The 13,543-nt window shown below is 39.1% G+C and overlaps 1 protein-coding gene across 2 annotated transcripts in view; it reads right to left on the bottom strand.

Moving 5' to 3' along the window:
• The window catches only part of jph3b (junctophilin 3b), a 59,110-nt gene extending 46,089 nt beyond the window's left edge, over nucleotides 1–13,021 (bottom strand). For both annotated transcript variants that reach the window (XM_040132765.1, XM_040132766.1), the window contains exon 1: nucleotides 12,640–13,021. In XM_040132765.1, the coding sequence (XP_039988699.1) occupies nucleotides 12,640–13,021 (382 nt within the window). The remainder of the gene's footprint in view (nucleotides 1–12,639) is intronic.
• Between the last annotated feature and the right edge of the window lie 522 nt (nucleotides 13,022–13,543).

Below are 13,543 nucleotides of genomic sequence, written 5' to 3'. Positions count from 1 at the left end.
GTTTCTGGGACTATTTTCTGAAGTCTTTTCATCATTTTGAGGTTGCCAGTCAACCAGTGGAGACTCAAGGAAGTCATTGCTCTTGGCACAGAAATAGTCAGGCAAGTAACCCCCATATATTATCCAAAGTGTTGTAAGCTTTGAACAGAGCAAGGCTAGCTGTTTTCCCCTTGTTTCCAGTCTTTATGCTAAACTAAGCTAACCAATTCCTGGCTAGCTTTGTTTCTACCATACAGCCATGAGAGTGGTATCAGTGTTGTCATGTAACTCTCCGCAAGAGAACAAATATGCATATTTTTTCACACTCTGATATGTTGTAGTATTGTATCATTTCATGCTACTACAAAACTGTCAAGTCTGTGGATTTCCTGTATCCTAGCTGCAAAAACGATATAGTATAATGATCAGTATGTATTATATACTGCATGCAGTATATATCTGAAGAAAAAATTGAATACACTTTGGAATTACCTAGTTGTCTGTGTTAATTGTTCATGAAATGTGATATAATATTCATCTAAGTCACAAGTATAGACAAAGACATCATTCCAAAAGGTGAATTTTCTTTGTTTGAAGTCATTTTGTAGCACATTTACTTCCATGTTTAGGGTCATTGTCCAGCAGACGGACACCCTGACATTATCTTGTTAGATACCTTGATAAACCTGGGAATTAGTTTCCTCTCTATGATGGCAAGCTGTCCAGGCCCAGAGGCAGCAAAACAGCCCCAACTCATGATGCTGCCTCCACTGTACCTTGCCTTTGGGATGACATTTTCATGTTGTAATGCAGAGCTTCTTTTATGCCATATGATGTGCTGTGTGCTCTTCCTAAACAATTCAACCTTAATTTAATCAGTCAACAAAACGTTTTCCCAGTAGCATCATGGTCTGTCAAGGTGCTCTTTGGCAAACTTTTTTTTGGAGAGCAGCAGGTTCCTCCATGATGTCCTGCCATGAACACCATGCTCCACGCAACCAAGCACCATGATTTGTGTATGGTAGACTAATGAATTAAGATGAAGATATAGATCCATGGAGAGTAGCTACAGAACTAAATCGTCTCTATTTATAGACAGTTTGTCTAACTGTGAACTGATGAAAATCTAAATTCTTTGAGATAAGGTTGTAACCCTTTCTAGCATTATTCAAATCAGCAATTCTTGATCATAAGTCTTCGAAGACCTCATCACCAGATGCCTCTTGTGAATAGCAAACTCAAAATGTTTGATTGCTTGTTATAACTCAAAGTAGCTCTAACCCACACCTCAAATCTGGTTTCATTGACTGGACTCCAGGTGTACTAACTCCTGACTCCAATTAGCTTTTGTTGATGTCATTAGCCAAAGGATTCACATAGTTTTTCCAACCTACACTGTGAATGTTTGAAGGTTGTATTCAGTATGGATAAGAACAATATAATGATTTGTGTATTATTAGTTAAAATAGAGTTTATTCATAGCTGTACCTTAGATGAAGATCTTACCATATTTTAAGACAAATCTATACATACATCCAGGTAATTCCAAAATGTTGCCTAAGTATTATTAAAAACTGTTTCTAATATTTCCTCCTCTCCATTTAAATACTGTAAATTCTACTGTAGAAAAACTTCTCAGTACAACACAATATGGTTCAACAGCAGCCTAAACTGCAGCCTCTAAAATGACCATAAAGTTGAATCAACACCTCTCTAAAACACTTTCAACAAACAACGAACATTGCAACCTTCAGGAATGCAAGATTTATTGCAGGGCTGTTAGTAAAATGTACCTAAGAAACTGGAAACTAAGTGTGTAAGTGAATGAATATATGTGAAGCAGTGTGGGTTTTTGCTTTTTCATGATTTCATGGAGGTGTACACCACCCTCAATCAGTAATGCCTCGGTAAATAAAATATTAAGTGGGGCATTATGATGCATGGATAGCAACTGCCTGTTGCTATCCATGGTGCTGAAAAATACAGTTTGCAAAGCAGGCATTTGATAGTGATTTTCCTTCAAAATCAAACCCATATACAGTTGTTATGTGAAATCAGTTCATGACATTGGTACTCTAACATAAGCATCAGCCAGAGTGAGGCTGACAGACTTTATATAGTCAGAAAAAAACACTTACTCTCTGACAGGAGAGACATGCAACAGTAGATCGGGTTATCCCCCTCTCATTATCTTCACTATGAATCACAGTTTTATTGCAAAAAAAAAGACTTCTGGATATATAAAGGCCTCAACCCCAGGCCTACAGTTGTGAGGAGAATCCGCTTCACAACTCGCATGCCAAAACGATTTCACTGACTCTGCCTGGAGGCCAACAGGAAGTGCTCTCAAATCATATCGGCCTGTAACCCTGGCCAAGGCTACTGCAGTCACGAGGCGGCTGCATGGAAAGAGTTTACGTGAAGAGATCAAAGCTGCGGAAATATCACAGAGGCACAGCGATTTGATCATGCACTAATCCCCAGGCTGAATTAATAATTGTCTCTTTAACAAATGCGTCCATCTGTTTTCTGTCTCTAGGTTAAAAACCATCCGTCATTTAGGGTCTGTATTTCATTCTAAGGATACAGAACTGAATGACACTTTTCGAAATCTGTAAATTCTGCTTGTTTGTTTGAAATGTACTGCTCTTTTTCTCTTAAGAGTATGTTTTTTTTTAAAAACTAGAATACTATTCATACCTTTTATTCTGATGACAAGGCTTCAGAATTCAGTCAGTAGTTCTGAAGGAGTCAAAGTTTGTAGTTCACGTGCTTCTACATTTTTGCATAGTAGCCTAGGCTACTACTTTACACCTGAAAATATTCATCTGTAAGGCACAGCAGTAAAAAAGAGAAGGCAGGGAGCAAGACTGGCTGTGAAAGAGTTGAAATTTGCTATTTTGATGTTGGTGTTTTAGTTGGTTTTAGTTGGTGTTATTTCACCATGTCAGCACTTTCATGTTTGAGGAATGTCTATCTTTGTGTATATGAGAGATATGGGGAGGGAGGAGTAACATTAGACAAGATAAAGCCAAGTTTTTCTTTATGTCTCAGAGCATTTGTGCCAATGGTGGTTTCAGTGGTAGCAATTTTAATTCCCCAGTTCCCATCCAATGCTCCATTACCACAGCTAAGATATATGTAGTTATTACAATAATAATAAAAATAATAATAATGAATAAAGGACTGTACAAAATTATTGGGGTATGGATGTTGGCTGAACAGTATGTCACACTTTTTTATTCTAGTTGGACCCTCCTCTTGACTTATAAATAAAACTACAAAACCCCTCCCCCAGTATCTCAAAACAATTTAACAGTACTGGTACAACAATGCAGCATTACTAACTAAAAGAGGCAAACCAAAAATAATTTAATGTGGCATACCCTACCACCAACGTTTATTTATACTTTTTTATTTATTTATTTAACCTTTATTTGACCAGGCAAGTCATTAAGAACAAATTCATACTCACAATGGCAGCCTGGCAACAGACAAAGCCTTTTGAGGAAAGTAGGGGCTAAAAAAGAATATTAAAATTTAAAAGGACAGCAGCACACATCCAAAAAATGTTTCAACGCCCCCATTACTAAAGCACAATCACAACAAGCATAATATGTGACAACAAGCATTACATAAATTACATGCCAGCTATCACACATCATCAGCCAGGTAGCTAACAACAACAGCATAAGACAATACAACAACAGAACAAGAGTAGCATGCACAACCAGCAAGAAAAATAGGCTAAGTAAAAGCAGCAACAGTAAGACAACAACAATAGAAGAGTATGCATGGGTCAAACAGTAGCATTAGACAGACAAGAAAGTTTGGAGATATTAGTGGGTTGAGAAACCGAGACTGTTCATAATAGAGTCCTTAAAGGCTGACAGAATTTTCCAGTTTTAGTGTTTTTTGCAGGTCGTTCCAGTCTTTGGTTGCAGCAGCCTGGAATGATGACAGACCAAATACTTTCAACAGAATAAGATGAGCAGCATGGGTGTTGTAGGCAGCTTGTGTAGTTTGCAACATGCAATACAGGTTAGGGGGGGAAAGACCAAGGATGGTATCGTAAATAAAAATGAACCAATGAATATTACAAAGGTTGTGTGAGGATGGCCAATTAACAGAAGAATAAAGAGTGCAGTGGTGTTTTTTAAGGAGGGCATTTGTAGCAAACCGAATAGCAGAATAATAAAGAACATCAAGCTTCTGGAGTGTGCCTTTGCATGCATTTAACCTTGCATTTAACCATACTATGTTAACAAAATAGTAATTTCCATTATTTCATAATTAATCTGCAAATGAAAATTGAAATAAAGATTATAACATTGGGGTGAGAAAACATTAAAAGACCCTCCCCATCTCTCCTAAAAAAAAGGAAAAATACACTATATAATCCTCCCCCTTTTTAACCTTCCTTTGCTGGTATTAATTTTCATACATTCTCTAGTAATCAAGAGTTTTAGAAAAGTTGCAGTACTATGCTATTCCAAGTGCTTCCCAGACAAACACTCTCATTAGTATGTCTAGTTAGTACTGTGTCAGCAGTGGGGCAAGGCAGATGTCCAAGATAGATATTTTAGAGTTTTGATGTTTCAGACAGCACCACTAATCCTCACTACAAACATCAAACCACTCCCATTACATAAACTAAAGCCTGCAGTGGAGTTGGTTGTGGTGGTGGAGGAGGGGCGTATTTGCAGTGGCCCTGAAAAAAAACACACCAAGGCACAGTGCCAGTGTCACCTCTGAATACTTTCTTTGCTGTACAATTGGAGCACATCCATAGGAAATCACTTTTTTCTGCACAGAAGCATGGGTATAATGTGAAATCCTTTCAGAAAACAGAGGTCAGTCTAGTCAACTACATGTGCATGTGTTTTGGATTTATATTATTTAACACTTGTGAAGTGATGCATACTGTAGCGTAAGAAATAAGAGACAGACCCTTTTCTGTCTGAGAAAAAAATTTGCTGGGATAGCCCAGAGGATCAGGTAACCCAGATACATCAGCTGGGGAGAAAAGCAACAATTACACAGACATAAGGAAACACAGATGGTAACTAAAGACAGGTACACAAGACAAGTGATAGCCAACAAACCATACGGACAGGCAGGATAAACAGGTAGGCAGACACATAGCAGATATGCTGGAAAGGCATGCCTACAGACAACCTAAACTATGGTCAAATCACTGAACACAAAGCAAGGAAAGTCAGTTCACAGCTAAACCTCAGCCCTGCATAAATCACTGTGTGGGACCGTTATCCGTTTAAGAGATTTTGCTTTGGCCCCTTTTATGTCTGAGTCTTTCAGTTTGCCATTTGAGGATTATTTATCTGCTAAACAATGTCATGAGATAGACCCATGATAACACATGGACCCATGACATTTCAAAATGTCCACACTTCTTTGTCATTTTGTAACCGATGTTTTTTCTGTTATGTAGTTCAGTAGTATCAGCTAGTATTTGTAAAAACAAAGAGTTTTGTCCAATTACAATTGGGTTGTCTTCCTTTAAGAGTTCTTGACTCTGCGATAAAGTACCTGTATTTAAATGATGAAAACTAAATCTAAAAAAGGCACCTAGGATATCAAGTGGGAGGAAAGGATAACTCCAGTTCTCTCAATAAAAATCATGTGCATGAAAACAAATTCCTCATACACCTTATAAAGTTAGGTACATAAGTATTTGAACAGTGACACAATTTTCGTAATTTTGTCTCTGCACACCACCACAGTGGATTTGAAACGAAGCCATCAAGATGTGATTTAAATGTACACTTTCAGGTTTAATTCAAGGGGTTTAACAAAAATATTGCAATAATTGTGAACTACAGTTACTACTTACTGTGAATTACAGCCTTTTTTTTTTTACACAGTCCGTCATTTTAAGAGGCTCAAAAGTAATTGGACAATTGACTGACAATCAGTTTCATGGCCAGGTCTGCTCCCTCGTTACTTCATGACAAATCAAGCAGATAAAAGGTCTGGAGTATAGTCCAAGTGTTAAATATGCATTTGGCAGCTGTTCATGGGAACTCTCAATATGTGGTCCAAAGAGGCTCAATGCAAATGAAGTAGGGTATCATTAGGATGAAATAACAAAATAAACCTATCACACAGATGGAAGAAACTTTATGAGTGGCCAAATCAACAATTTGGTGCATTCTTAAAAAGAAGGAATGCATTGACAAGCTCAGCAACACCAAAAAGACTGGATACCATGGAGGACGACTGAATTGGATGATCGCAGAATTCTTTCCTTGGTGAAGAAAAACCCTTCACAACATCTAGCCAGGTCCAGAACACTATCAAGGAGGTGGGTGTATCATCGTCAAAGCCTACAATCAAGAGAGCCTACATTCATGATTCTTCATGAATGTAAATACAGAGGGTTTACCGCAAGGTGCAAACCACTGGTAACACTCAAGAACAGAGACGCCAGATTAGACTTTGCCAGAAAACATCTTAAAAAAGCCTGCCCAGTTCTGGAACAAGATTCTTTGGACAAATTAAACCAAGATTAACTTGTACCAGAATGATGGGAAGAGAAGAGTATGGAGAAAGAAAGGAAACGCCCATGATTCAAAGCGTACCACATCATCTGTCATACATGGTGGAAGCAGTGTTAGGGCATGGGCATGTATGGCAGCCAATGGAACTGGGTCACTGGTGTTTATTGTTGATGTGACTTCTAACACTTCCAAGCCATTTCCAAGCTGATACCTGATTCTATAACAACGCTGTCTTCTGACAAAATCACCATAAACATAAGTTAAAAACAATGGCTGTGCTGTGATTTTGGCTATAATTAGTTGTAAATTGATAACTAGAGAGAAAAGAGCACGGCTGAGTTGGAAACTCCAACACTCGGCCGGCCCACGAGTGGTGTAACTTCATCACTCAATCACTCAGTCAGCGACATTTGAGTTTAAAGGGCTGGCCTCCCTGTTGCGGTCCAGCCAAACAATGAGGCCAGTAGGTCAGTAAAGAAGACCATCAATAAAAGACAGGCATAATTACACTGACAGCCTGGTAGTCAAATTTAAATTTGCAGCATGGCAGAGTAACATGGCTGCTAAGAAAAATCAAGCAAGTAAAAGAAGCTGAAAGACCAGTTAAGGACAACGAATTGAAGTTGACAAACATCAAAGGTAATAAACCAACCAATAACAAATATGGAAAGACAGCAGGACCGGCCAACATCTCTACTTTAACACCGCAGTGTAGATGCTCAATGATTTCTTTCAGATCAAAATTCCAATACAAGGCAACTTCAGCATCTGCACAAACTATGGAGGGATCACACTCCTATACCAGGCAAAGTGCTTAACAGGATCATCTGGAAGAGAATAACGGAATTAGTCAGCATTCAGCTACAGGAGCGGCTCACTGGATTTCACAGAAACAGATCTTGTACTGTGTATTATGATTGAGCAATGATGCGCCCTGTGCAGCATGGACAGAAGACTGTTTGGAATATTCTTCAACATTATGACATGTCAATCAAGTTTGTCAACATAATCAAAAACATGTAAAGTTATGAAGCAATGACCTGCAAAGTAGTTCATAAAGGACAACTCACAAATGATTTTACTATCAAATGACTTAGCATTACTGTCACATACTCATTAACAGATATATTAAAAGATCAGTAATGCCACAACAATCTCTACACCAGCCAGGAAAGAACAACAAATCAACCAATGCGGTTATATTATTGGTGTATTAATTTGAGGAAGGTTACAGTCTACTCCTTGGTCCATACAGACCTCACTTTGTCTTCTGCTGCAATTTTTGTCTCTTCAGTAGAGTAAAACTTGAGTTATGCTTAAGTCACATGATTCATGAACATCATAATCTATTCCCAAGTCTTGTTGCATTTTGTTTTTTATCAATACTCCAATGTTTCCACCTCAGCCAAACATAAAATCTTATTTTTTTAAATTTTTACTTTTTTATGTACAAACTGAAAATGTGCATAAAACAGGTGGTTGAAAACACTCTTTTAGTTAGGTGAAGGTTTGGAAGAGGTAGAAGCCTTCACGTACCCCAGCAGTGTCATTGACAACCAGGACTGTACAGATACTAACATAAAAGTAGGAAGTGGCAAATCAAAAGCAGCATTACTGCAGTTGAACACCAAGAAACTACCCTTGCAGACCAGGATTCGGCTTCCTAACAACAATATCAAGTCAGTCCTGCTTAATATCAGGACCTAGGTACATACCGTCACGCAAAGGACACTTCAGCAGTACTCATGTTTCCTGATTGGGGGACTTGAAGCCCGGCCCACTGGTCTGTAAGGGAATCTCATCTTGTATCTTGCTCTTGTCTAAAATAATTTTGTCTTGAAAGTCATAAGTATGGCACAATGGTGATAATGTATACAGTATTGAATGACTTGAAAAGCTACTTAAAAATAATGGTCCTCAACACTTCCAATCTGGACATAAACCAACCACATGGCTGAGTGATCCAGAGAAACATGTCTTAGTTAGAGGATGACAGAAAACAGAGTGGCACTGTTAGCTGAAGAGCTTCCTCCCAAACACGCAATGAGGCTGAAAATATATTCTTTCATATACAGTCCAGGGGAAGCAGGTTTTCAACTTAATTTGGCTTCTCACTTCTTTAATGATTCATGTAGTTGCTGTGTGTATTTCAACATGAGAAATGAATTTATTATGTCAGCTTACATAAATTGGTCAGAGCTGGAATAATTACTGCATTGATAACAGTAATATGATATATGCTTATGTGGGACTATTAAAATGTTGTTGTAGCGTATTTGCCAACAGCCGGTGGACAGGAGGGCGGTTCCAGGTTACTTCTGAGCTGTCCAAAGCCTTATGTAATAAAGCATCTGTGATTGGATGTGACTTGATATAAATGCCACCACACTATTTCTTTTCTTTATAACATTTTTAATTTACATAGGGTGGAACATGGGATTTTCAAGTCAGTTTCTGTGTGTTTGCATTAGCTAGTCAGACACAGCAACCACTACTGGTGTAATCTCTAGCTGTTACCACTGTTGTACATAGTAACAGTTGTAATCTCTGCCTCCCCCTTTGCGATTTAATTCATTTCTCACTAAAATGATTACTTGCTCTCTCTCTCTCTTTTTTTGTGAGTGTGTTTGGTTTATAATCAGTCAGCTTAGCTCTTCATCTCCGTAAACAATTAGCCCAGAAGGCCATTCCAACCAATAAGAGCCCAGTAGACCCGTATGGGCAGCCAATAGCAGTAAGGAACACTCAGTTCCCCTGTGACATGCTGACCTGCTGCATGTCTGTGAGCGTTGCTATGGAAACCCTACTGTACAGAGCGGCTCTGTGATAATGCAGTGAGGTGAGGTAGGAAAGAGAGAGGTGGGAGGAGAGGAGAGAGGGATGTTAGCAAACGTATGAAAGGAACAGAAAGCTAAAAAGCAGCAATAAGAGGAGGAGTGTTTCCAAGAAATGTGGCATCAGGTGTAGTTGGACAGGAGAGTGGGACAACTTTAGACCTGACCGTGGGAAATGTACAGGAGCTGGCTCTAAAACTCACAGCACGTTCCAAAGGTATGTAGGCAGCAGAGCATCTTTGAATATTTTGGCTCCTTACTCTTATTGCTTCGGATATGAGAGAGCCCTGAGGTTGCAAAAGTAGACTGTCACCTTTAATCTGAGAGTAACCTGTGTTCAGCCATATCGCAGGACCACTTAAAGAACTATGACCTTTTCATGGCAGAGTTTTTTATTTTACATGCCTAAGGGATTTTAGACATATTAACATCTCATTCAACAATTTTGTCAATTAAATTAACAATCAAACAGTCTTAAAATGTGATGATCAGTCCACACAATGAATGCCCATCTTTATGCCTTATTTAGTAAAATCTAAATTATTTAATTTAAAACTATTTAACCACTTATACGTTGCACTGTCGTATTACTACTGTATTCCTAAATTTAAATTTCAGTGCACAAGGAACATCCAATAAATCCAAAGCACTGACATGCGAGTCTCATTGTGTTTCTAGGTTGCAATCACTTTGTTCATTAAGAACTGGTTAAGCTTATAGTTTCAAGGTCATTACTGTGTCTCAAAGCAAATTTCTGTTGAATTATTTCAGAGTTCAGTTTAACTGTATTAATTACAAGGCTTTCATGACCCTTACCTACACATGACAAATGTACAGTATTAGTGGCATGGGTGAGGAGCAGACAAAATGCTTTTCTATGGTAAATCTTAAATTACTGAATAATGAAAATATAATTTGGCCATTTATATTTGCAAATCAACCACTGTCTGCTAGCTGCCCAACGAGGTAGCATACAAAGTTAACAACTAAAATGAAGAAACTTAACCATCTAGCAACGAGCAGTATATTTTTCTGAGTAGTTGATTGTGAAACAGAGCTAAAAAAAAATTTCCTCACTGCTCAGAGCAAGGTAGCAGACAGAGCTAGAAATGAGCTAATGATGAAATCTGAAATGTAGCAGCTAAAGTGCCAGATATTTTTCTGAACTTAACTTACTTAACTTTACTAAACTTGCATTTGTCAGGTGCCCAGAAACACAACTCCAAGTGAATCCTATTGATGCTCTATGTCTGCTGAATGTTTAAAAGCATTAGTTTGCTAACATGTTAGCCGTAATAAATTTTTGAGGCAATAAAAAGTTTGGGCAGTAAGTTTGTTACCTAATTTTGGAGTTACTCTGCATCCTACTGGCCAGAAGTTATTTACTCTAGCTTTAAATATATTAATTGCTTCTTCAAAATCAAGTCGAATAAAACCCTTGCTACAACAGGTCTAATCTGTTGAATCTGAAATGTACTCTTCCTAATTAATGTGGCAACTAGGAAGAGGATTCTGCCAAAAAAAACCTCTTGATCGCAGTGTTTAGCTGTTTGAGTTTGGATCAACATTGAAGTTTATGTATTTTAAATTTGGACATGTCTTCGTCTTCACATCATCTGTGTATGAACACCTCAGAGACCACTATTGTGATGTAGTGTGTAGCTTGCCATATGAAGAATGAATACAGTTCTAGAAATTTATTTTATTATTATTATTATTATTATTATTTAAGAGATTATTTTATTATTTTTGGTTATTTCTTACTATCTTGTGTTGTCATGTTCCACCTTTTAGTTTGACATACATTTTTACTACCTTATAAATGTATGTAAAAAACAAATGCATGCTGTTATAATAAGGACACTGTGTACTGTTTGAGCTAAATAAACACTCATAACTAGGCCAATCTATGCTGCATTTACAGTCTGTGAGCTCAAATACTTCACAGAGCTACAATGTTTATATCTACCATACATCACTCTCTGGGAGGTTTTCTTACCATTTTTTTTTCTTTTTTTCTGCTGTCCAATATCCTCACTCATCTCCTGATTAGAGAGTATCTCTCATAGTAATCATGATAATCCTTCATTCAGCCAGCCATCTTTCAATTATCAGTACATCATTTAACTGATAAATCCATCCATCAATCTGTATATCTGTCGTTCCATCTTTCCCTCCCTCCGTTTGTCCATCCATCCCATCTTTCTGGTTATCTATCAAGCCGACTTCTTCTTCTTTGTCCTGATTCAACCCCTCAAACAACTCTGGTCTGCAGATTTTATCGGGCTGCTCAGGACTATGGGTGTATGGTCCAAACTGGCATTGTAAAACAGCCTGCTAGTTGTAGAGTCATGTAACAAGGCTTTAACTGCATGTATGCTCCTGTCAGCTCTGTTGCTCAACTAATACACATACTGCCAGATTTCATGAGTGTGCATTTTTTGCATGCACATTGTGTATGCATTGGTGTGTGTATGTGTTTTTCTATTTTTAAGCAGGAATCCATATGGTGTGTATCTCATTATCAGTGACTGAACTGATCTCATTTGGAGTGAAAGAATAATTGAAAATTAGCCTGCTACACTGCCACATAAATGGGGATCTTTTGTTCTGTACTGTATTTGATAAAATGTTACAGTATACAAGAGTAATACAACATAATACAGTAAGGACTACCATCATAAGTGGTGAAATCAACAGTGAAGTTAAACCATTAAAACATTGTAATCTGTTTTCTAAAACTCTTTATTTTCTTGGGACTTGTTACTTGGGAGCTGCTGTCCTCTTCAGTCCCTCTAACCCTTTACACATCCCTTAAGACTGCACGGCCTGAATTGAAGGCCTTCAAATACACATTGTTTCCTCATGCAGCTGAATTAAGCGGTTAAGATTGGAAGAAAGAGAAGAAGAGGAGAAAAAAGAGAAAGGACGTCTCAGTAATAGAAAATTAGATACTGAGAATCATTTTCAAAGCCTGTCCTCATGCAACCCCCTACTTCTGCATGAATGTGTGTGTGTGTGTTTGTGTTGACAGGGTAGGAGTCCTCTAGAAGAAGACCGGAGAAGACCTCTAGACAAACTCCTCCTATTGTACTTCTGTCACCTCTGTAACTGTCACCAGCCTGTCAATCGCTCTCCTGTAACAATTCGTTTTCACAGAGGACAGTTGTCAGTCACTCTTAATATCGCTCTTTGACAGGCACTGTTTGGTTTACACATCCCCCCATACTCTGTCACACACTATCAAACCGACTTCCAAAACACCCACAATGCATCTGCCTGTGTGTCTCTCCACACCCCCTTACCTCCATCTGAGTACGTCTCTGTTCCATATCCGTCTTGCAGCCCGTTGTTCCATGTCCCCTCGTACTTCCCACTTGTCCCGGTGCTCTCCCGTACACCATAGCGTCCCTTAAAACCATGCGTCCACTCGCCCTTGTACACCCAGCGGCCTTTATTCTCAACACCAACTCCATGTCTCTTGCCCTGAGCCCAGGTGCCCTGGTAGGTGTTACCGCTGGGCCATGTGTAGACGCCCAGCAGCTCGAAGCCATGGGCCCAGGACCCGCAGTACTCGCCCTGGCCTTTGGGTCCTGTGCAGATCCCATGGCCATGTGCCTTGCCCTCCTCCCACCCTCCGCAGTATGACCCCCCATCGTCAAAGTTGAACCTGCCGCCAGTGGACATGCATGAAACAGGTCTTGGCAATTTCCCTGAAGCCTCAACGAAAAGAAAAAGAAAAGAAAAAGAAAACAAAGGGAGAAAAAAGAAGGACAGGTTGGTGCTAGAACCAATCCATGGAGCTGAATTTAGAGTTTGGTGAGATAAGGGGTGAGGAGAAGGAGAAAGTTGGGAGGGGGAGGGAGAGAACTCCCATACAAATCAAGAAATGCCAGCCTCTGTTTTCAGCTCGCTTGGAGAAAAGAGAAAGGAGAAACAAGGTAAATAACAAAACTTAGCCCCTCACAGGAGTGTTGGGGGTCTCCCAGTGTTTTCGGAAAGGGCAGCGTTTTGCTGTTCACACCATCCTCTTGGTGGGCTCTTTGTAGCTTTGGCTAGCACTTTCCAGGTTCACTGTGGCAAATGCAGGTGAGAGAGGAGGAGAATGTGCCCAGAGCTGCCATTATCCTCTCTCAGCAGGAGATGAAACCATCAGGCAGCTCCAGCGTCCCACCATCAGCCTGCCTACACAGTCTGTGACACAAATGC

The sequence above is a fragment of the Xiphias gladius genome, chromosome 8 (genome assembly GCF_016859285.1).
Source record: "Xiphias gladius isolate SHS-SW01 ecotype Sanya breed wild chromosome 8, ASM1685928v1, whole genome shotgun sequence".
Taxonomy (NCBI): Eukaryota; Metazoa; Chordata; class Actinopteri; order Istiophoriformes; family Xiphiidae; genus Xiphias; species Xiphias gladius.
Note: the sequence above shows the minus strand (reverse complement) of the source record. Positions and strands in the feature narration are given on the sequence as shown.